The 23,258-nt window shown below is 44.2% G+C and overlaps 1 protein-coding gene across 3 annotated transcripts in view; it reads right to left on the reverse strand.

Moving 5' to 3' along the window:
• Positions 1-255: 255 nt before the first annotated feature.
• Positions 256-23,258, reverse strand: part of vps13b (vacuolar protein sorting 13 homolog B) — a 263,370-nt gene continuing 240,367 nt past the window's right edge. For 2 of the 3 annotated variants that reach the window (XM_028424569.1, XM_028424571.1), the window contains 20 exons: positions 22,137-22,220; positions 21,803-21,978; positions 18,864-19,034; positions 16,054-16,261; positions 14,725-14,913; positions 13,826-13,972; positions 12,366-12,652; positions 11,614-11,741; positions 11,335-11,531; positions 10,462-10,580; positions 9,361-9,808; positions 8,527-8,685; positions 8,016-8,244; positions 6,044-6,220; positions 5,586-5,756; positions 4,786-4,962; positions 3,672-3,774; positions 2,067-2,235; positions 1,908-1,988; positions 256-1,114 (listed from right to left, as the gene is read on the reverse strand). In XM_028424569.1, the coding sequence (XP_028280370.1) occupies positions 866-1,114; positions 1,908-1,988; positions 2,067-2,235; positions 3,672-3,774; positions 4,786-4,962; positions 5,586-5,756; positions 6,044-6,220; positions 8,016-8,244; positions 8,527-8,685; positions 9,361-9,808; positions 10,462-10,580; positions 11,335-11,531; positions 11,614-11,741; positions 12,366-12,652; positions 13,826-13,972; positions 14,725-14,913; positions 16,054-16,261; positions 18,864-19,034; positions 21,803-21,978; positions 22,137-22,220 (3,669 nt within the window). In that variant the 3' untranslated portion in view covers positions 256-865. The remainder of the gene's footprint in view (positions 1,115-1,907; positions 1,989-2,066; positions 2,236-3,671; positions 3,775-4,785; positions 4,963-5,585; positions 5,757-6,043; positions 6,221-8,015; positions 8,245-8,526; positions 8,686-9,360; positions 9,809-10,461; positions 10,581-11,334; positions 11,532-11,613; positions 11,742-12,365; positions 12,653-13,825; positions 13,973-14,724; positions 14,914-16,053; positions 16,262-18,863; positions 19,035-21,802; positions 21,979-22,136; positions 22,221-23,258) is intronic. The other variant, XM_028424570.1, reaches the window with a different exon arrangement.

Raw genomic sequence — 23,258 nt, forward strand, 5'->3', positions numbered from 1 at the left:
TGTGGATGTCTTTCTGTAGGTCCAATATATCAACAAAGACAGGATGTGTACTTTCCATGCTGGCTGGCCTAGGTGTGTGCATGTAGGAAAGGACTACAGTGAAAAAAGTGCTATTTTTTTGTGTGCAACTGACTCCTACCTTTAGGCCACTGACTTATTAATCACTTTTCTCCTCTGTAGACTAATAGGACTAGTTTCTAACCCTGTAGAGACACGTTTGACTACTAAATAATTGTTCTCACATAGCACAGAATGTTTCTATTAAAAGTTTTTAATATATTATTAATTTATACATTAAAGGCATTAGATCTTACATTGAGCTCAGAGGTACAACAATACAAAAGGCAACAATAAACATGTTTGCATCATGAAGGGTCATCAACATAAAGCTACAAATAACAGTGTTATTGTCAAACAAGTATGTTACATCATCTATAAAAACATTTTGGTTGACAGCTGGTATCTGTAGCCTCCATCAACATGTATATAGTATTGCACTTAACGTTGGCATGACTCACTATAAGGAGAATGTAAACACTAAGAGCTTAATCTGCAGCGTGAACCATTACAGACTGTTTGGATAGAAGTGAAACAGGCCTGCTCGAACACCGAGTCAGCCCAAAAATCATACTTGTTGTAGTGCTTACTGAAATGTACAAACCTATGTGTGGCTTAACAGTTTCTCTTCTGCTAATATTTATGTGGCAATGTGAGGTGTTGTATCAGAAAATATCTTTATTCCTAAGGCAAGGAGGACTTAAATGTACTTTTAGCTCCAAAGGTATCTTTTGCATAATTGGAAAGTTTAAAGTGTTTTTAAGGCTTATTTATAAAGTGGAACATGAAGATGATCTGGTCATCGTGTTCAGTGGAATCCGATGCGTAAGGCTTTATTCTTTACCACAGTGAACTTGCTGACGAACACCTTGGCGAAGGCAGGATCCACCAGGTAGCGGTAACACTTGGTGACGGAGGGCGGCGGCTCGGCGAGCGTCACAGAGGGCTGCAGCTGGAGAGAGGCAGCGGAGGGGGAGAGGAACTGGGAGGCCCGCATCACGTAATCCACCAGCCGCCGGTACTGCTGCTCGGACAGACGCTCACGCACACCGTCACCCTGAGGGAGGACAGACGCTGATTACACTACTCTGGACATGATCAAGTTAACCCAGCTGCAGGTGGTGTCCAATCATGTGCCATCAAGGACACATAAGGGAGTGCTGTGTAACTCATGTTGTCATGCCAACAGAATATGACTGAAGAGAACTTCTACACACACATGCAGGAGTAATTTTACGAGGCAACTAATCAGCGGAGGTCGGAGGTTGATGGATGAGAACTAAACGTGCACCTGACTGAGCTCAGAGAAATTTTTTTCTCTTTCCTTGTTACTTTAATGGGATTGTGATTCTCACAGTTAATCAGATGGCCTCAATTATAACTTTTTTTACAGTTACCTGCCAATAGTGTTTATCTGAGCACCTGCATGAAGCTTGTAAAACATGGCTCGTCCAATTTTTTTTGTAGCTTTGATGATCCAGCTGCAGCAAACTCCACATTTATACCTTGCCGTAGGCTTCTGTTTAGTTATGGTTGTGACAGAAATGTTGACGGTTCTTTTCCCACAATAAATGAAGTTATCACAAGCAAATGAGCTCAAAGTAACTTCCTGAAAAAATGTCAGAATTGTGCGGAACCTTTGAAAACTGAAGTGAGTACAAATAGAGAGTAAGGATGTTTTGTGCACAGATAATGAAACTAAAGGAAAAATAGTGACAATTTAAAGTTCAATGGAGTGCCTGGTCACATCCATGACTTGACAAGACATACTGTAGTAGTTGTGCTTTTATACTGTGGCACGTAGAGCCAGCAGTGTGACCGGGGGTCAGCTGCATTACTTTGAGTCTCACCTCGGTGTCGCTGGCTACTGTCTGCTGCTGTAACGTGAGAGTGAGCTGGCCCGGCTGTCCCTGCTCCTGCTGACACTCCACCTGCAGAGGACAGTCGGGTTTAACATACACTCCACTGTTCTTTAGCTTCTTTTGTTCTTTGTGACTGCTGTCAGTTACCTCTGTGACGGGAAAGGCCTGCTGCTGGGTGTCCTCACTGAGGCTGACCACAAACAGCACCTCAGAGGTTAGCAGCAGACAGCCGGCGTGCTCCTGACCCGACCCACTCACGATGGTCACCTCCAGAGCCATGTGGAGCTCCGGCCGCCCCAGAGACTGCAGCATCTTCCTGCAGTCAGACAGCAGAGAGAGAGAGAGAGAGAGAACAGGCATGAAGGCACTTATAAACAACTTAGCTGTACTCATACACACAACTTCCCCCTGCAGGAATTATTATGTGTGTATATACACACACATAATGACAAGCCTCCAGATACACACACTTTCTCTATAAACACAGGACCACACAAAGGAGCCAGCTAACCTCAACACACACATATAAGCGACCGTACGTGTCTGCATACATCCTGTAATTTACATTTCTGCTTGTTCTCAGTGGTTCCCGTTACACACACACACGTTCAGTGCGGAAATATGTGCACAGGAAGCGGAGTGTTCAGTCATGTTTCTCTGACAGTGTTTACTTTGGAAGGCAGGTGTTCACGTTGCTGAGCAGATGTTGAAGCAACCACAGTAGGGACAGTTTGGGTCTGTTCAGTGTTACTCTGCTCAAACAGTCTGACCCCTCAAGTGTCTGCGCTACCTGTAGTAGTAAAAATAATTGATGGACGCCTGATGGAAACCAGTTTGACTTCTCTGCAGCATGGATATAACCACAAGGGAGCATTATCTCAGCATTCATGTATTTTTTATCTTCCTCTAACATTAGCACAGCACACTGCTAAAACCCCTCGGGTGATGACAACTAAAGTGGAATGTTTTAAAGAAATATTGCAGCTAAAATTTGGCCTTTTTCCTGATGTCAGTTGACAGTTGACACTGACTGCTATTAGAAATTAATGTTTGATAGCCATGGAAACCAAACTAAATTATGGAAAATTCTTTATAAACTGCTTTTTTTTTCTCTGCAGCTCCTGATAACCTTCTGGATACAGAGGCATCTCGTAAATCTTTATGATGATATTAAGTGTTCCAGTGAGAATATCCTGGAATCTTTGAAACACAAAGATCTGACAGAGTACTGTAGATACAGCTGCTCCGTCCATATTTTTTACATCGCAGGGACCAAAGGTAACCTGCTTGGCACAACATGCAAACCTCTACAAGCTGTTCCAGCACACAAAGAAAGGTGTTCCCCTCCATCTGAAGGCGCTGGGAAACATCTCTGGATAGACTCACGGTTAAACAACAAGAACAATTTCTAGCTGGCGGCTTTGGCAGAGTGCTTATAAAAACCTTTTAACATGGCTCGATGAGAACAAGGGAGGGCAGGCTGGCTACCATGTGTGGGATCAAGGTCAAACATCTTTCCAGATTTTTTTTTTCTTTAGGCAGAGGGAGAAAGTAATGAACTCTCAAAAAATGTTTTTTTTTAAACAAAACAGCAAAGATGATGAGAGGTAGAGGGGGTTGAAAAAGAACAGCAGATCCTGGAGAAAGTCCAAGAAAAACAAAAGAAGCAGAGGCGAGAACACGTCCGTTTTTTAAAGAAGAAGAAGAAGAACGTAAATAAGGCAGGAATAATGTGCAGCTGCAGGGTCGTACCAGACATATTTAAGGTGGCTGTTTGGGGCCTGAGCTGACTTTTCCTCCGTTGGCAGGTAGAGCTGTTTAGGAAGCTGCCACAGTCCTGCTCCATGGAGAATCCCTGTGAAAACAAAGGCAGTGAGCATCAGGAGATGTCTGACTATCCTGTGACAGACTATCTGTATAAGTCCATGTCAGTCTGAGTTCATAACCCGTGTGTGTGCGTGTGGTCAGTTTGCCTTCTCGAGCTGTCAGCAGCAGCAGCAGCAGCAGCAGCGAGCCAGTGAAGTCATCAAGCAGTTAAAGCGGAGCCATAAAGAACACATTAATGATGTCAGTGCAACACTGAGTGGGTGTGTGTGGAGATCCATGTGTTTCATAAGAGAGTGTGGAGTGTGACAGAACACAAATCAATGCAGCTGATCTACATGTATTTACTGTGTGTATTGTTAAATGCCTCTCTGTGTGTGTGTGTGTTTTAAACTCAAAGGGTCAGGTAGATCGGAGCCAGGCTCTGGGGAGGCACTGCTCTTATATGGGGCTGCTCACCTCATTGGTACTTAATGTGCTGTAGCCAAGACCTGTTAGCACCAACGTACACCACTTTGACCCACTCCCACCCTCATCTGCTACCCCGAAAAAACACAAAATACCTCCAGAGGACTAGAGGACTGTGTGTTTTTGCCTTGATATGTATGGGTGTGTGTGTGTTGGGTCTTTCAGCAGCTCCCTCCTGGACCCTGGCCTCATAAACACTTGGCTCCTGCCTGAAGCAGAGATGAGAGAGGGGAGAGGTCGTCCAGCTCCTGATGGATTTAGGATTTCTCTGACAAAACTTTGATACATACATGTGTTTATTGTTTTCTATGGCTGCTGGGAAAAGGTAGACATGAGACCTAAACTGCTTTAAATAAATCTGAGACTTTGCTGGACGCTCTCATCGTCAGTTTACTGCAATGAGGTGGTGTGAATGTGTTTGTACATCAGGGACTATTGTATGTCACATAAAACAGCAGGGCTGACATGACAGTTGTGCTTTTTATGGTCTTAGAAGGTCTAAAAGTTGGACCTACTAACTCACGTCCATCCCCACTTGATGCTACATGACTTCTTCTGACCGTCCTGAACTCACCATATCCAGTCTGAGACACCAGTTCAGCTGCCCCTCCGATGGGTTTGGTGAAAACTCCCACAATGCCTTTCCCCACTCCAGAGATCATCCCTTTGGCTTTGCTACCAGCTGAGCTCTGGATCTCCCAGTTCCTTTGGAAGTTCTGCATGGGCTGGTCCACGATGCCCGCTATCGCTCCTGAAGCAACAAAGTTATGAGATGATGTACTTTGTTTAAAGACCACAACATAAAAGCTTACAAGTACAAAAAAACAAATTGAAAACATCTTTGTGAAGATGGACAGGGGTGATTTTTCTTTTTTGTGAGACATGGGAATATACAGGATCCCAGACCTATAAATGGGAATCGCAGAGGAATGCAGACATGCCTTTGTCCTCCAGGAAAATATCTGACCATTCATTTTATATGTGACACAGATGCGATCAGCAGTACATCTCAGGAATCATAATCCACTGTAACCCAGAGATGTAAGCAGCTGTTTGGTTTCGGTGACGATGTGGTCCGCCCTCTGAGGGTTTATGGCGTCCCTACTGCGCCGTCTCCATGGCTCTGTCTCCACAGTGTGTGCACCTCTTTGAGTGTGAGCCAATGGACAGTGTGTGGGCAGAACATGTTTCCATACATATCCAGTGACCCGGTGGAATTGAGAAGATGACTAATAGTGTGAGGTTTGCAGGAGCAGAATACATGTGGGATCAATTAAATTCTGACATTTGGACAGGTGATAAATTGCCCCGGTGTGCTGCTGTATGCTTGATTAAGAAGGTCACCTCTGTGTGTCTGCACACATCCTCACATACCTAACAAGCTGATGCCAAGGCGTGACAGTCCCTGTCTCAGGCCGTCCCCGAGGCTCTCTGGAAGCTGCCGCCTCCACTCCTCCTGCCTGTTGTAGTGTTCTTCATCCAGAGACAGACGGTCCATGTTCCTCGCCAGGCTCGTAGCCAAGTTGGTGATGGACGTCAGAGTGCCTGGCGTCAAATGTTCAAATTCAGTGTTAACAATGACACTTTGACACTGATCATTAGTGGAGGTGGAGTTAATATAGGACCTGAAGTAACTGACACATCTGACATGAAAAGCTTTTTTATTTAAGTTATTTTAACTTTTTATTTCTTTGTATAATTTTTTTCTTATTTATTCTACTTTATATTATTTACTATTATTTATGCAATGCAAATGTGTGTACAGTACCTGATAATATTTACTTTATCAGTCTGTGAAAAGGTTTACAAGACTTATAGTAGTCCATGAATACCTTTAGAGATATGTTTGACAAAGGAGGAGGTCCCTCTGGAAACTCCACTGACGAAGGCTCCGGGCCCGCGGGTCAAACCCTCGTACGGCAGGCGGAAGAAGTCAGACACGCCGTTACCGATGCTCCGCACCAGGCTGGCAGGACTGCCCAGGATCTCCAGGGATCCCACCACCCAGCCTGAGACAGAGACACACTTTCTGAATAATAATGCAGCCTCACTGCTGCTCATCCAGCTGTATCCAAGCAGTACAGTCATCCGTGCCATGTTAGCCAGTGCCATACGTGTACATTTTCATTCTGACAAGCCATTAAGAATAATGGTTTTATAAACCATGTGTGTCTTGGATCTCCATTACTTCAATGCTACAATAATTTTCTTTAATAATTTAGCTTCACCAGAGAAGAAACTGGACACAAATCAAATATTTAAACAAACCCAAATTCAACTGTATTATTTTTGGAGAAAATCTCAGTGGTGTTATAATACAGAATTTACAAGACATATCTAATCCCACAGTAATGTGTAAGACAGCTGAAATTATAAAAACTACAGCTGGAACACTTGCTGAACATTCCACATACAGCGTGAACCTCTGGAGTTTCACCGTCCTCTTTGTGCCAAAAGTCATTTTTAAAGGAAGGTTCTCTCTCAATCGAAACACCTCTCACACTAACTTCAAGTATTTTAAATCAAAATCAGTTGTTCAATAATAAAAACTCTCCTGTGCACACACACACACACACACACACACACACACACATTCCTGCATGAAATCATTCATGTGCCACAGCTGGATTTACAGCCTCCTACTATCTCACCTCTCTCATTCAACCGTAGAGTCCCCTTCAGATGGCACGGCTCATTGATATTTATGCACTGACAATTGCATCAGAAAAATCAAACAGCCATTTCTCGAGACGCCAGGCCTCGCTCTGCTCTTATTCTCTGTCAATTTGCACTTGACTGATGGACTCTAATGGTAGGAAACCGACTCCAGTGGGGCCTAGCGGTTGTTTCTGCTTTATACAGTCTCCCAGTTGTGGTTTTGGTAAAGCGTAAAGTCCTGACAGGAGCTGATGTTTACAGGCCTGAGTCATGCTTTTGAACACACGCTATGCACAGATAGTGTGACGTTCTATATATATATGGCATATGCATGGATTTCTACATGTGAGAGAACAGTATATATATTTATATAATCACAGTACTGTACATCCTCATCTTAATCAGTCCCAGAATGCAACGCTTCCCGGAGCCCCCTCACCCCATGATGATTCAGGAAGAAGAGTGCGCGGTGAGGTGATGTGCTGAAATACGAGCAGAAATGAGGGCTCTAACGAGAGACAGCGGGAAGGAAGCGTCTGGCCAGAGTGGTGATTTCTGATGTGGGTTAAATCAGACCATGTGTGGAGGCTTCAGCCAGTCAGGAGGACAACACAGGAGAGAGCCACGGAGCCGCTACAGGGCCCGGTAAGTCAGGCTTCGTTCATAGATTAAGCAGAACATACTGCCCACAAACAGTGTGAACCATGAGTCATCAGTCTAACCCTATGATAAAACAGTAAATTATGATGATGACAAGCGTGTAAATCTTCCTCAGGCCTTGAGTGATTCAGGTTTTGCTTCCTGCATCTCCACAGTTTTACTGCACTTTCTGCCACAAAGCAACAGGAGCCCCTGGGTGCAATCAATTCAGAGTTTAACTGTAGACTGAGAACAAACGGTACAGCTTCTCAGAGAAGCTCACATACTGTTATTCTTCTGCTCTCTTTGCTTACACTGGGTTTACAATCCATAGTTTTCTACTAAGAATCACTGAGCCCCATATACAGAACGCTGAGGCATGACTGTGTCGTGTGAAAAGAAAAAATAGTATGCATGGACTATTAACAACGCAGTGTGAATACATACATGAATGTACATTTGCAGAAGGTGAATATAGGGCATGACAGAAGCTGCACAGCCACCTACCAGCTCTGAAGAGGGCTCCAGCAGCATAGTGCATGGCCAGTGCATGAACCAGCTGTCTGGCTGTGGTGCAGAGCGGCCCCCTCTCGAACAGGGAGAAGGACAGAGGAGTGTGGTCCGAGGCGATGTAGAGTTTCAGTGAGGCGTGGATGCTGACCAGCAGGTTGACTGGCTGGATGGTCAGTCTCTGCAGGAGCACAGGATGGACCAGCGCCTGCACTGACTGCAGCACCTGGGCGACAAATCACAATGTATAATAATTAACATCCTTCTCCTCCACAGCATTAGTTCATCATGACAAGATAGGATGATGATATAAGAGCAGCAGTGCATTGCTGCAGTTGTTTGTTGACATGCTGTTAGCCATAATGAGGCTGGTTGCTGCTTCCTGAGTGCCTGGCACAAACTAAACGTTCCACTGCGGTAATAGGATAATGAGAATGTGGTGACTAAACCAGAAAACATTCAGCCTAATTAGTACCTAAATAAAAACATGATGTTATAAACACTGCACCTGTTCGGGAAGGATCAGGCCTGATCCAGATTCTTTGCTCCTCTGGGACTCTGGTGAGAAAAAGGTGCTGCTGGGGATGTAGGTGTGGAACAGGGTCTTTATGTAGTAAACAAAAGTGTCTTCGAGGTAGACTCTGGCTGGCTGCAGCTGGAAGGTAACCTGAGGGGAAACAGACACACACACACACAAAGCTGCTATGAGAACTTCACAATTGTTTAGAAAGAAAATAAAGTGGCTGGGACAGATATATTACCAGTCTCTTACACAATGTGACAGCTGCTTTTAAGTGTCTAAGGACATGTTTTTTGCCTCTAGCAAAAATGAAATCATACAGCAGTGAAACTATTGACACTACACATCCAGCTGGAAAAAAAAAACATATGGCAGGAAGACATTAGGACTCTTTAAATATACATAATGTCACACACAGGAATGAAGCAGGAAAGGCAACATTTTCTAGTGTTATTTTACTATTTTTACACATATGTGCTTTACACTGGTTATGTATTGCAAAGTGGGCATGATGTAGCTCTGTGTATTACAATGCATAAGTCTGTTTGCATCAACATTGAACAGTAACAGGGAATGGTAGCTTTTCCAAAAACAGGGAAAACTCTTTGCTCATAGGTTTCCGCATTGAGTTTGATGAAAAATAAATATGCAATTATTTTTAACTGTTGCTTTCCACTGCAGGAGGCCACAAACTTATCAGTCACGCTCTTTATGGAGGATTGTTTGCGTGTCATTAGGTTGTTACAAGCTGAAGTGTGGGCCATGAAAGAGAGCTGAGTCAGGAAAGAAAAATGCAAATAAAAAGACAGGAATGATTCTTACCTCCTCTACGGTGCATCTGTCCCCAGCCAGCGTCATCTTCAGCTGCAGAAAACAGGAGCGTTTGAACTCCTCCAGCGCCTCAGGGGACTCAGCGGGGTTGGCATCACTGCTCCACATTCCCTCAGGTTCAACCCCCACTCTCTGATCTTGGCACAGCAGCACAGGGAAGTGGAAACTTGCCCTGTTATACAGCTGGTTGTCCACTTGCAGGCTGCAGCAGTAGACCTCTATCAGAGAGGAGCCGGACATCAGAGCAGAGACGGACGCTGTGCCAACGTCGGGGTCGATGGTCAGTGGGGGGAGCAGGGTGGGTGCAGGAGACAGGCTGAGGAGCAGCTTAGTTAACGTGAGTCTCAGCAGCTCCACAGAACTTGTGGGACTGGTGATGTCATCGCTTAACGCCACGCTGGCCTCACTCAGAAGGACTCTAACAGACAGCTTGGAGGACCTGAAAACAAAACAGGAATTACAACACGGACAATAAAACCTATAAAAATCCCACATATGAAAATATAGCAACAGTCAAGGCTGTCATAAGTTTATTGTCCTTTCGGCTGCACAAGTGAGAAACGTTTCCATCTTAGACATGACTAGAGTTTCAACTGGGCATGTGTATGGTGACTGTGATTATTTGTAGAGGATAATAAGAGACCAAAACACATTCATCTTGTGCCGATGTTTCATGAATTTCCTACCACAGATCATTGTCTGAGGTAATTTGTTTACATTTACCTAATATGTGATTACATTAATATCCTGTTTTGCCAAAATGACAAAGCAGCTATGTGTTGATGTAATGGAATAAAGCTGTAATAACATGTTCTACTGTACGAGTAATTCACTCATGACAACACGAGGAGGTTTTATTGCCCTCCTGTGGTGAAAACGATGCCTGCTTCTTGATGTTTGGAGTGGAACGGCTGCATGAAAACATTGCTGTTAACAATAATCATAAAGCAAATTGGAGTGAACACAATAAAAAGGCACACGGGCTGATACCTCCAGGTTAGGAAGAACAACGTGCACGGTTGATTTCTTATGGTTCAAATATGTTGGGAGCATAAAACAACAACAATAAAACCACTGCCTGTGCACTCATACCTGCTGTGCTGGCTGATTACAGCGTCCACGCTGCCCTCTGGTGCCAGAGACAGAACCAGGGTGCCTCTGTCATAGAACACGTCTATGTAGAGACAACCAAAGCCTGGCAGGAACACCACCTGAACAACAACACAACAAATAAAAACACTCGCACATGCTCATTTTCACCTCTGAGAAGAAACCTTTACACTTTCACAGCTGCACAGCTAAGCTCATTTCATTGCAGGTGTGTGAGTCAGGAGTGTGTGTGTGTGTGTGTGTGTGTGTGTGCGTGTGTGTGTGTCTCTCTTTAACCTCTACTGCTCCAGGTTCAGAGCGAGCAGGCGGTCATGTGACGAAAGGAAGCAGATCACTGCTGAGCGCCTGGCTGAGCAGTCATAACAAATCTAGCCTTTGACCTCTCACCCTCTACCACAGGGGTCAGACTCAGACCTCACAGTAACCAGAGATACACAACCTCAGCCTCAACCCCAACCTGCAGCCGCCTAGACACAACACCAAACATTACACACGCTGCTCCTTAACATTTTGCTAACCCCACATTTCACCAAACACGCCTAAAATACACGGCTGGGTCACTACTTAACACACACACACACACCCATGAAAAATAGACTATTGTTACACACTTTTTAAACACAGGATTACACACAGTCCTGTTGGATCTGGCTTTTATTAGTCAGGTAACTGTGATAGGACCAACCTGCTCTGCCACTAAAACATAATGAACTCTGGCTCCATCTAGCTGCTACAGGGGTTGTTTTATTTGTTTGTTGATCAATGGCAGCTGTGATATCAGTTTTCTAATGAAACATTAAAGATGGTAAAATCTCGGAAGGAGCACTTGCTGGAAGGCTTTGTGTAGTGTTCTACCTGCGTGCCAGGGCTGTTGATGTCTATGGGGTCCGTCCAGTCGGTGGTGCTGTGGTCTGAGGAGGTTTTCAGCAGCAGGGAGGGCAGCAGCTCTCTCTGCCTGCACTCTGGGAAACTGGAAAAGTAGTAGTAGAGCTCGTGGTGGAGGGAACAGTTAGCAGGCAGAGGACGGCAGTACACCTCAGTCCTTGGAGTTTCTAACAGGAATAAAAAAACTGTGTTTGTAGGCAGAACAAAAGAACCAAAGTGCAGCCAGAACTGGTCGTTTTTTTTTTTTACCTTTAAGATTCTCCTTTAACAGCAGTGGGATGGGACACTTGTTGTGGATCAGCATGCGAGGACAGGGGTCCTCATTTAGGGTGATGTATGTCACCCCAAGGTGCTCCTGATATGTCAGAACTACGGCTCTGCAAAACATAAATAACAACAAACAAACCCATAAATGGCCCACAGATGGCTCACATGCTAAGCCCTTCTAACCACACGCAGATAAGAGCTCTCACACACCCATCCAACATGTCAAACGTCACATTACTGCTATGTCCATCTGCAAACATCTATGGGCAGATCTCTAAGTGAAGCCAGGCAGTGACACATCGTTACTGTTTGTGTCCATGTTTGTGTTCTGTTTATGTCTCTGTGTGTCTATGGTTGTGCACAAACACAGTGAATGACTGAAGCCAGTCTGGCCAGTTAAACACAAGGAAACAAGTGTGTGTGAAATGTGCATTGTCCTGTGTTTTCTGTTACTGAACACCAGCCAGCCAAAAGTAAAAAAGACAGAAAAAAAACAGAGAGCAAACAAGTCTGAGAAAAAAAAAGGCATGAAATTGAGAGCGATCAAGACAAGCAGAAAGACTGACAGTGGAAATGTTGAGGGCATTTCTCCTCCTGCTTCATCTCCAGTGTTTAACAAGCTGTGACTAGCTACAGTGCCTCCTCACATTATGTCCAGTGCCAGCCTTACTTCGGTACCCGGCTCTAAATGGACTGTCCTAGCCAGAATACCACAAATGTTCTGTGTCACCCACCTGCTGCTCAGGCCACACGCTGAGTCTGGTTCCCCGGGAACAGACAGACTCTGCCTGGGGAAGTCTGGTCGGATGGGAGCGGGAAGGCTCCATGCTGCAGATCCAACTCCAGCATCAGGCTTTGGAAACAGGCTGAAGAGCATGTGTTTGAGTGGCAAAGGGAACTCCACCTTTCCCTGGACACTGGTTTGGTGGAGGTCCCAGCATGGCACGGAGCACGGCTTGGCCAGGGATGACCCCTCACAGGGAGGGAGAGTGAACATGGCTGTGTCTGGTATCTCAAAGGCCTGAGAGGAGAAGAGAGGAGAGGAGAGGAGAGGAGAGGAGGGGAGGAGAGGAGGAGAGGAGAGGAGAGGAGAGGAGAGGAGAGAGGAGAGGAGAGGAGAGGAGAGGAGAGGAGAGGAGAGGAGAGGAGAGGAGAGGAGAGGAGAGAAAATCTCGTCAGAAAAAGGGATATGAGATGGGACACGAGGGCCGAGAAGAAAGAAAAGAGAGCAAAGAAGATGCAAGTGATTACAACAAGAGATACATGGTAAAGCCACAATGTTATTGTACTCTATTCGTTCTCCCACTGAGCTTAGTGCTAAATTGGTAGCAGAGAAGCCCTGCTGTGCTGGTTTAGCAGGCAGTGAGCAGTGAGTAGTAGAAGACTACAAGGATTAGGCTCTTAGGATGATGAATAGGCCAACTAGAAAGGCATTCCTGGCCTTGTTTGTGGTCTGTGTTATTGTTAAACCCATCGCCCGCTCTTCAGTTTTTTTAAGCTCTTTTTTTTTTTTTAAAGGTTTTTCAGTCAATTAGTGGCAACTGGCAAGCTTTGCCATCCTCCTATAAGGGGATCTGAAGGCTCATTAAATGACATCACAACATTGTTGCTCTCTTTGGGGACAAGCAGCAGATGAAAGCAAGAAGGGAAACCTGCATCCAATTCTGGGTGTTTGTCTAATGTCCCTATGAAGTGCCATTGCCACATGGTGAGAACGGCGGGGGTTAAAAAGGGGGAGGAACATGATCTGATGGAAAACGGCTTGCAACATCTCAGAGATGTGTGTGTGTGTGCGTGCAATGTGAACAGTGTGTGTGTGAAGCTTCAGAAACAGTGCAGACACATTTTTTATGCATTAAGGATTTGTAGCTTTTTTTTTACTGTTGCATATGATTTAAAGCTTAAAGGAGACGTAAGAGACAGGTGTTATGATGTATAACATAATATCCTTGTATACTGTGAAGATGTATAATGCCATCAGATGCTGCCCTTTACCTCAGTGGAACAAACAGTGGTTGGTGTTTCACATTTGACATGGCTGACATTTCAATAAATCAAATCTTCTGCGCTGTTAGACGTTGTTTGAGTCCCACTCACATTTTTCGGTGCATGGGAGTTTTGAAAACCAAGTGTGATTCAGAGAAACCTTTGGTTTGTGGCACAGATGGGAGAAAAAAAAAAGCCTTCACGTTACCTGCTCATCAGTTCCCAGTGCATGCTCAGTCAGCAGAGGCTTGTAGTGTATGGCGTACGGAGTGTTGTTGACAAGTATTGTCCTGTCCTCTATCTGTAGGATCTGGATACCGTGTCTCACCACAGATGACACGCAGAATTGACACAGCTACAGAGGAAACAACAGACAATAAGCTGTCAGCAACTGATGATACAATAATTCAATTTCTTCAGAGGTCTATGCATTGTCCTCATCTGGTCAGAAAAATCAAATAAAGTTGTTGTGATGATAATAAACACATTGAAAAATATTTAAAGAATATTTTTGATCTAATTCTGTCTGCAAAACATCGACCCAAAAGCAGGGTGTGTTTTCAATAAATCAGTGGGAATGCACAGAGAAATATTTCCTGTTTCATGTGATGTCCACTACAGCCTCAGTGAGATATTTGAAACAAACATTCACTCCTGGTTACTAAATGTTCCTTCTTGTCAATGGATTTACATGTTAAATGATGTAAGACTGATTCATTTAAAGCTGTGTACCAGTGTTACAGGTTTAAGCCGTGAATATTGTGTATATTTTGTTAGAAGTTCACACCGTTGTGTAATTATCTATTGTTTAACTTTGTGTTCTTGTATGGCGGTAAACAGATTTTACTTCAGTTTGTCTTGCTGCAGATGAATAAAAACAGCAGAAAACCACCATGTAATCCAATAAATACACCAGAACATAAATAATTCTGACATACAGTATAGCCACACACACACAAACATGTCTGGATAAACATGTCTGCATGTCTTGCCTTGAGAGTCCAATAACCCGTTTCATTTACCCCGTTTGAAGTTCACCTCTTAAAATTTCATGACGTTCAGTAAGCAGACTATATGTTATAAAAGTTTGAACTATGTTCCCTTCACCTTCTGTCTGCCAGGGAAGGCTCCCAGGGGGATGTCTACTTCTACGTATCCCTCTTCATCAAGAGTGACGACGTCGGAGCATGAGCCCTCCTTCCAACGAGGAGAAGTCAGGTCGTGGACTAGTTTCAGGGCTGTGGACTTGTGGACGGTGTTGGTGTGCGCCCAGTAGATGCCAATCTGGAAGGCCTCCTAGTTTGTTGGAGAACAAGAGGGGTCGGGGGAGAAGCAATGAGAGATTAAAAAAAGAGGAAAACAAGTAAATCAGACAACACTTACTGTATCTGATTGCATCTTGGAAACAGTGCTGGGGTCAGATGTGGCTTCACTTCTAACAGCCAAACTATTCTTGCATTTCGAACAGTCCTGGCCTCTTTCGGTACTGTTGGCTCTGTTAGGTTGACATAATTTAAGTGCCCTACAGATCCTTATAGTGACTGCTTCATCTGGCTTAACAGCAACACCGATCCAAACACCTCCTGTTAAACCGATCCGGTCTGAGAGTTACAGCTGAGACCGTCCTCTCACTCCATTTGCCGTGCCATGACAAATAGCAGGGTGCTATGGAAACAATGCTTTTATTTGTTTCTATTTCACAGGCTATTACACATTTACAACTTTTTATTTTGCTTTTTTCAGCTGAACCGTATCAGCAGTTGTTCTTTGATACACTGCCTTCCCACTCAGCCCTGGGTTAGTGACAGAGCAATCTGCGTGCGTTATGTTCCACAGGGGGAAAAAAACCATCTGCAGACTACTTCTTCTGATCTCAGAAGCCAGTGAGAAGACATGCCTGCAGCTCACGGTGACAGAGCTTGGCTGCAGTCAAAGACTTAGGCAGGGAATATTGTTGTAATGCAGCTCTGGTGAATGATCTCAGGTTTTATGCTTATTAGTCAGGACTGAAATGAGAAAAGAGCTGATTTCATAATGATGCCTGTAAAGCCACAAAAAGACATCCAGGTCCTGATGTAAAGACAAAATATATCTTTAATAAACTATTAAGATCACTGTAGATCATGATGTGACAAAGACTTTGGCAAGTGTTGGTGCTATTAATGTCTTTCAGAATAAGAATTAGTTTTACTGACAAAGTACTTTGGCCTCAACAGAATTTTGTCCTTTACTTGACAGTCATGCAAAATGAATCCTGAGTGGTACCACAGAACACCACATATATATATTAATATAAAGTATTTTATAAAGTGATAATGACGTCATCTTAATTTGGGTTTTGAGGGCTACACATTTTGAGTAAAAGAAGTGTAATAAAACTGCATTTTGGAAAATGTAGCCGTGCAGCTTTGACTCGACGTGTATGGGACACCTCACCTTGAAGTTGGGCGGCACGATGATTTTGCCCGCTGGAATCTGCAGAACGATGGTTTCTCCCTCAAAAAGCCAGAGGTCCCATTGGGAGTCGTTGGCCAACAGGGCCCAGGGGAGCAGCTCCACCAGCAGTGTGTTCAGACCAGGCTTCCAGCAGGATAACTTCACCTGCATTGGACTGTCCCACTGGGCAAGGGGCTCAAGCACTGACCTGTGGAGAGAGAACACATGCTCAACAGGATCATCAGGAAGGCGGCCATGTTGTGTGAGAGGACCTGGACTCTCTGACAGAGGTGTGTCAGAGGAGGATGTTGTCCAAAATAAAGACTATACTGGACTGTCCCTCTCACCCGCTCCACACTGTGCTGACCAGCTACAGGAGCTCGTTCAGCAACAGACTCCGACTCCCACGATGCACCACTGAGAGACACAGGAAGTCATTCCTGCCTGTCTCAATCAAACTACTGAACTCTGAACTCTAACAGTCACTCAGACACTGTACATTCATACTGGTACATTCATGTCATGCTCTTTACTATGTAAAGGTTTTTATACAGTAGTTTTTATACAGCCCTGCCCTAAGCTATCATTATATTATGTATATAGACAGAAATAGAGGCATGGCTACCTGTTAATCAGCATTATTAAACAACAATATAGGCTCATTTATCAGGATTAAAGATATCACTTCTATGCCCATCAATAACACTCTGAGAGCGTCACCCATGCAAACCCATAGAAAGAAAAGGTCTGCAAACATGTTATGCAATACAAGCAGAGAGCAGCTGAACAAGGCATCTGTGATCACACATGGGCAATGTTGAGACACAGACAAACAGGCAGAAACACACGGCTATTTTTCCACCGATTCACTGACACAGCAGTCATTTTATGGTAATCATGTTCTTGTGTGTCCTAAACAGTGCGGAGTGCCAGAAGAGCGCCAAACAAACAGTTCTCTCAGACTTTCTCTGAAGTTCAAAGCCTTCAAAGGCGACCCAGTCTTCCCTCTCCCATAAGGCCGCCTGGACTCTGCTCAACCTACAACCTGCCATCTCAAACTCGTCACAAGACTCCCTGCTGTGAAAAACACCGGGGATACATTTTCTTTACCATTTACTGGTGTTTATGTTAGTGTGTGTGTTTAAATAGGACGCTGACCTTAAGGCAGTGGACTACATGGGCTCATAAATCATATTACATAGCTCACAGAAAGGTAACTGAAAGAAATGTGCTCAGCAGCACTAACTCTGGAGCTGAGGGGTTTAAAAGTGTGAATTTTCAGAGTCTACTGCTCTCACATACACACACCCAGTGCCTGCAGCTTGAGCATACCCTAACCCCAACCACTACAAGATGTTTGTTTAATGATTGTGGAGGTGCCTCACTGCCATTAAAAATCCAACACAGTAAGAAAAATAACATTTACCACTTTCAACTTCCTCTGCCCCTTTAAGACACAATATTTACACACTCCCTGCCAACGTGTTCAGTTGGTTTGGTTTCCCCACTGTGCCAGGGAGACAGAACACTTTCCAAATAGCAAACTCTATCACCGTTATCACCATTAAGTCAAAATATACAAATTAAACTGTGGCTTTCACTTTCTGTCCAAGTTCTGAGTGTGTTTAGAGATAGAAATCAGCGCTATTAATCCTCTAATGACTCATTTTCCCTCTTTTCTCTTAGTACTTTTCCTGATGATCCATCGAAGTAGCAGGTTTGGGTTTCAGACAAACCGCCACTTTCTGCAGTGGCAAATGTGCTCTGGCTTCAGGCTTTGTCTCCCTGAGACAAGAGAGAGGCCTGACGAGTAGAGAAACCCAACACCAAACACAGATGCAGTGTGTGACATATAAAGGTGAGCGATGAGCATGGTGGCGTGCACATGTAACACAATGTTATGAGTGTGCAACAGTCTGTGTGTCCGTGTGTGTGTCTGTGTGTGTTTGCATATGTATAGAGAGCAGAGAAACCCAGGCAACCACAGACAGACATATGGCCCACATGTCCAGCAGATCCGCTGGGGCTCTTTGTAACTCCGAGCCTGTGGGAGAACATGTGGCTCTTCTACCGCTGCTATCAAGATGTGATTGGCTTGTAACAAAAGATGATTCCTGGAGTGACATTTGTGGACAGAATCACATGTGTGTGCTGCCCGACCGTATACTCATGCACGGGTCCACATATACACGCACATGTGCACACATACGTGTAGATTACATGCTGCACGCTCTGCAAGTCTGTGCCAAGTTTTAACTGGATGCAAGGCCCTGTGACTTGTGAGAAAGTGGGACTGTGACAGAATGACAGCCTAAGTCTCCGCTCTGTGGGGACAGCAGTGGGGTTGCTGCTAACGTCTGATGCATGGCTCTGCATTGTCCTCGCAGTTAACTGTTTTATTATGTGAGCAAAGAGTTAGCAATAAAGAGAAGCTTCCCTCATTAAAGGCTCGCTTGCACAACTTTATGCTTTGAGGAGGAAAACTGTAAGAGCCTCTCCACACTGGTGGGTCTGAATGAAAACCGTTATGAAACATTAGATTTAATGCCGCAGAAGAGCTATAAGAAAAGATGAAACAGAATTAAAGATTCTGACTTATGAGATGGATCATGAGGTGTCAGAGATTTTTGTGGGGTTGGCCATGCATTTATGATGTTATGAGTGTAAATCTATTTGCATTATATGGCTTTATTTTTATATCCTGCCTTTATTCAGTGTGGGCCAGTGACTACACACACACCCTTTTAAAGATTTGTTTCTAAACATATACATTTTCATTTTCTCCAAATTCAAAGCAGCACTCAGCATACCTCTCGGTATCTTTGCTGACATACGGCCACGATGGTTCGGTGCTGGGTTTCGGGCCGTAGAAATCAGCCAGGATGTTTTCTGGGTTGTCCTCATTTCCAGTCTTGCTCACTATCTGCTTGATCAGGCTGGTGGAGATGGGTACAGCACAGTGAGAAGCATCTTCGTCCTCCCTGAGGGAAAGAGTACAAAATCATTACAGATTTCTCTAACAAGTGTGATGGGTGTGTTTACACAAAGAAATAGATGCCATACAGGGGATATAATGTTTTCTCCGATTCCTTAACATGTGCCATCTTTACCGGAGAATGTGCGAGTCCTCCTGCCAAGGAGTCACTGCATCTGCTGATTTCATTTAACTTGATTATGTCCTCCTCTTCAGTGGAGGGTCTGATAAGTGAGAGTCATGAAGGCACTGCTTGTGAACCGCTGCTGTGTTTTTTCTGGCTAGGAAGAATGTTTACTTATTTTACGCCAGAAACAATCCAACTATACTTTTTTATTTTGCTATAAAACAAGACATCTCTTGACAGCAGCTGACTATTCCTATTGTTCATTTCAGTACATTGAAAGCCCCACCCCCCCTCCCCTCACTAAACCCGTTTACCCTGAAACCTTGAAGTGAGTTGAATCTGCCTTTTGTTTTGGATTTTTCTTCATGACATGCAGTCTCGCCTTACACACACTAATTCACAGAGATCATAGAAAGAGCTAAATGGCAGTAAATAATCCTATTGGATACTTCTGCCCCAGACACTGGTCAATTATGGCTTTGCAACAAGGAGAAAAAAGGAACTAAACCTAAACACTGTAATAGCTTCTTCTTTTTCTCTGGGCAGCATCCAGTTCCACTTGGCTAAAGCAAAGCAGCCTCCTTACCCCAGAGCACTAGTTTATTAATAGAGTCCATTGTGCTGTAAAGGGAAAACAGGGGCTATTGCTTATGGATCTGGGGCAAGACAGAGAAGAGGGACAAGGTGTTGACAGGAAGCTTTTCATCTAGAGCAGCTCCTAAGGGGAGGGGGACTGGAAGAGGCTTCTGATTGTAACCCTCTATTTTCTAATGTGGTGGCCAATACGAGGAGAGCAGGACATAACAGTTCTGGTTAAGACTTGCTTGCATCTCTTGTGTCGCAGACCGCAGCTCGGCTCTCTATCTCGTCCATTAGAGCCCACAACTATGTGTAATTACAGGAAGGAAAGATGAGCTGTTGACCAGCGAACATTCAAGATTGGATCTGTCCTAGAGGTTTGGGGTCAGGGGCTTGTGGGCATGTGTACAAAATGTGTGTGTGTGTGTGTGTGTGTTTTGAGCTGCGGCTTGTAGTGTGTGGATTTGTGAGGATGGAGAAGGATGAGGGATGGATTGAGCTGGAGGGGTGCGGGCGGGGGACAAAAGAGGGGAGTCTGTGAGTTTGTGCGGTTTGAATCGGTTTAGACAGGGGACAGATCATAAACACAAGAAGCATTGTGGTCGCAATCTAGAAAGACAAGACACTTGGTTGTTTCTGAGCTTGTTTTTTGGGCGCATGAAAAGGATTTATCTACAACAGGAGGGGGGGCCCAAATACATTCCCAGTCACTGCATGGCCACTGTGGTTCCTTTATAGCAGCTGAAATCAAAACAAACTTTGTGACCAGATATCTAAACACAACAGTTACAGCAAAAAATCCTCTCAAGGGGAGTCAATTACACTCAACGTTTACTCTGTTTACTCAGATCACCACTAGTTGCTACCAAAGGGGCCATTTCTCCCCAACAACAAAAAAAAAATTACAGATAAAAAATACAGTAGGAACAGCAACAATATAGTATGTATGCACATGTGGTAGTTATTTACCTTGTGGCCACACACACTGAAACAAAAACACTTGTGTTGCTGAAAGCCACCGTGCCATTCACATGTATGGGACATGACATATGAGGTACAGTGCTGGCGTTATTAGACCGTACATAAATATGAATCGCAAAGGCATCAGATTTCTTTCATGCAACATCCCATTTTTGGCAATTGGTTCTACTTTGGGGAGCCAACTATGACAAGCTCTGTTAGGAGCTGTCTCTTACAAAAGGATATGGGACAACATGAGAAAGTGTGAACACACACATATTACAGGCAAACTGGGACAGAGCAGTGATGTATGTGACAGGCTCTGCCCATGATGAAGTGGTGAATGTCGCACTTGCACTGGCATGTTGCTAACCAAGACAATGACAGATAGACCACACACAGATACAAGGACACAGGCGCACTACTCATCCGCCCACGCAAACATGTGTGTGTTTTCTCCACACGCACATGTGCGTACTTACTCACTAAGGTCACTTTTAGGGAATTTAAAGAGATCTGCATTCATTTCCTGGAGACACTAACCATAGCAACTACTTGCCCAACCTCCTACCTTAACAACTAACCCCAAAATGTACATTCTGGTGACACAGCCTCAGTGTCCCCAATTATCTGATGTTAAGTCTGGTATGTCGCAGAAGTCACCCAGGGGTAAAAACATTAATTAACACCTAACTTGACATGTTGGAATTGGAGCAGTGTGTTAGCTGCTGCCTAGCTGACTTCTATTTCTCCTAAAAATGTGTGCAGATTCTTCTTATTGGCTCACAGAAACCAGAATGTGATGTGAGAGGATCTTAAGTAAGTGTCTCTCTCATTTTGAAAAAATTAAGACATAAAATATCCATTACAGAAGACCAACAGAAGACTCTTTGCCTTGCAGCAGTATGAGCTAGTTGCTGATGTGTGAAAGAATTACATTGTCCCTGTTGGTCATTTTGGTTGTGAACAAATGACATAGATGAAAATGGAAGATGAAGTAGTCTATTAGTGATGGCCTGGGGCCATCAGAGGCTGTCAGATGCATTGATGGGATGTCAGGGGATGTGCAGAAAGGTCAGGTTAGACAGACCACTGTATTATGTGTTTACCTGGCCTGGAAAGTGAGGTGATGGGTGAGGTCAGCTTCAGTGTTTAACAGGGGGTCCTGGTGGCCCTGTCCATGGATCAGCTGGCTTTCCCTTAGTCCAAGACTCCTTTTCTCTATGTGGACAATTAGTGGATCTGGAGAGTGGCTCTTCATGACAAACAGTGGACTGAAAACCACCTGCAACACAGGATTCAGAGAGGATTTAACTGGTTGTATGCCACAAAAATATATAGCAGGAAATAAAGTGAGAGAGAGTCGACACTTCATCTGAGTGAAAGGGCCTCAAGATAAAACATCTTTGTGTCAGGATGTGGACGTCTGTGCAGACAACTCACCACTCTTTGTTGCATATGAGAGTCAGGTTGAATAGTGATGAGAGTGCACCACACATAGAGCAAAGAGCCACTGGAACAGGGCACCTAAAAGGCAACAAATGGTCTAATTCAGGATATATGAAGAAAATACACAAATAAATACAAAATGTTTGTGTGGGAATGGATATCTGAATGTAAAATATGGATATCTGGTATCGTAAATTCTCCTTTTCACATGATATTTATTGCATCCATCAGTAACACATTATCCTGTTTCGTCCTAAAAAATCTTTGCGTCTTGGCCTCTTCCAGGAGTTAAACCTCCCTAAAGCCCTGCAACACAATATTATGGCTGAGGCGACTGACAACTGTTAGTGCCAGATAATAGGCCATTACAGGCAGTTAAATCTTAGCAAGTTTTTAAAGGCTGAGAATGTGCCTGCTGAAGGCTGAGCGCCCTGTTTGTCCCACTTCCTCCAAGCTCCTCATTAAAGCTAAGGCACATTACCAGTGGTCTACTTTATGGCAGACTGGGGACTTCATTTACTGGAGGGGACAGCAGAGAGCAAAAACAGAGACAGAATATTTAGTTTTAATACACAGTCCCCATCCTTGTTGGGATGAAGGAGTTAAACTTTGGCAAACAGAAACTCTATAAGGTTGATCCACTAAATAACACGCGGTGTTGGTTATAAAGTCATGATGACCTGCTGAGCTTTATCCAAAGTCAGGGAAGTGAAGGGCAAAAAAAAAAGTTTCACATAAGAGTTAGGGAGGGGGACGGTGAGATATGGAAGAGGAGCTGCTTCAGATGGATTACTGATACAGAGATTTAGAAGACAGATGAGAAAGGAGACATCAACAGGGAAGGGATTTAGAGGTTAGGACAGGTGGACAAGCTCGATGCCAGAAGATGAAGAAACAAAAAGGAGTTAACAACTATAAGATAGATGAGCGTGTGGGCGAGAGAGTAGAAGAAAGGGAGGAAACGAGAGAGTGAAATAGCAGGAGACAGGCAGAGATAGAGAGATCTAAGGACCCAGCTACTAGTCCAGGCAGCTCTCTCATTCAGAGCCAACCCTCCATATGTGTAATGAATGGCTGATCGCAAGGAGAAGAGATAACAGCAGAGCTTGGAGTGGA

Source organism: Parambassis ranga, chromosome 16 (assembly GCF_900634625.1).
Source record: "Parambassis ranga chromosome 16, fParRan2.1, whole genome shotgun sequence".
NCBI lineage: Eukaryota > Metazoa > Chordata > Actinopteri > Ambassidae > Parambassis > Parambassis ranga.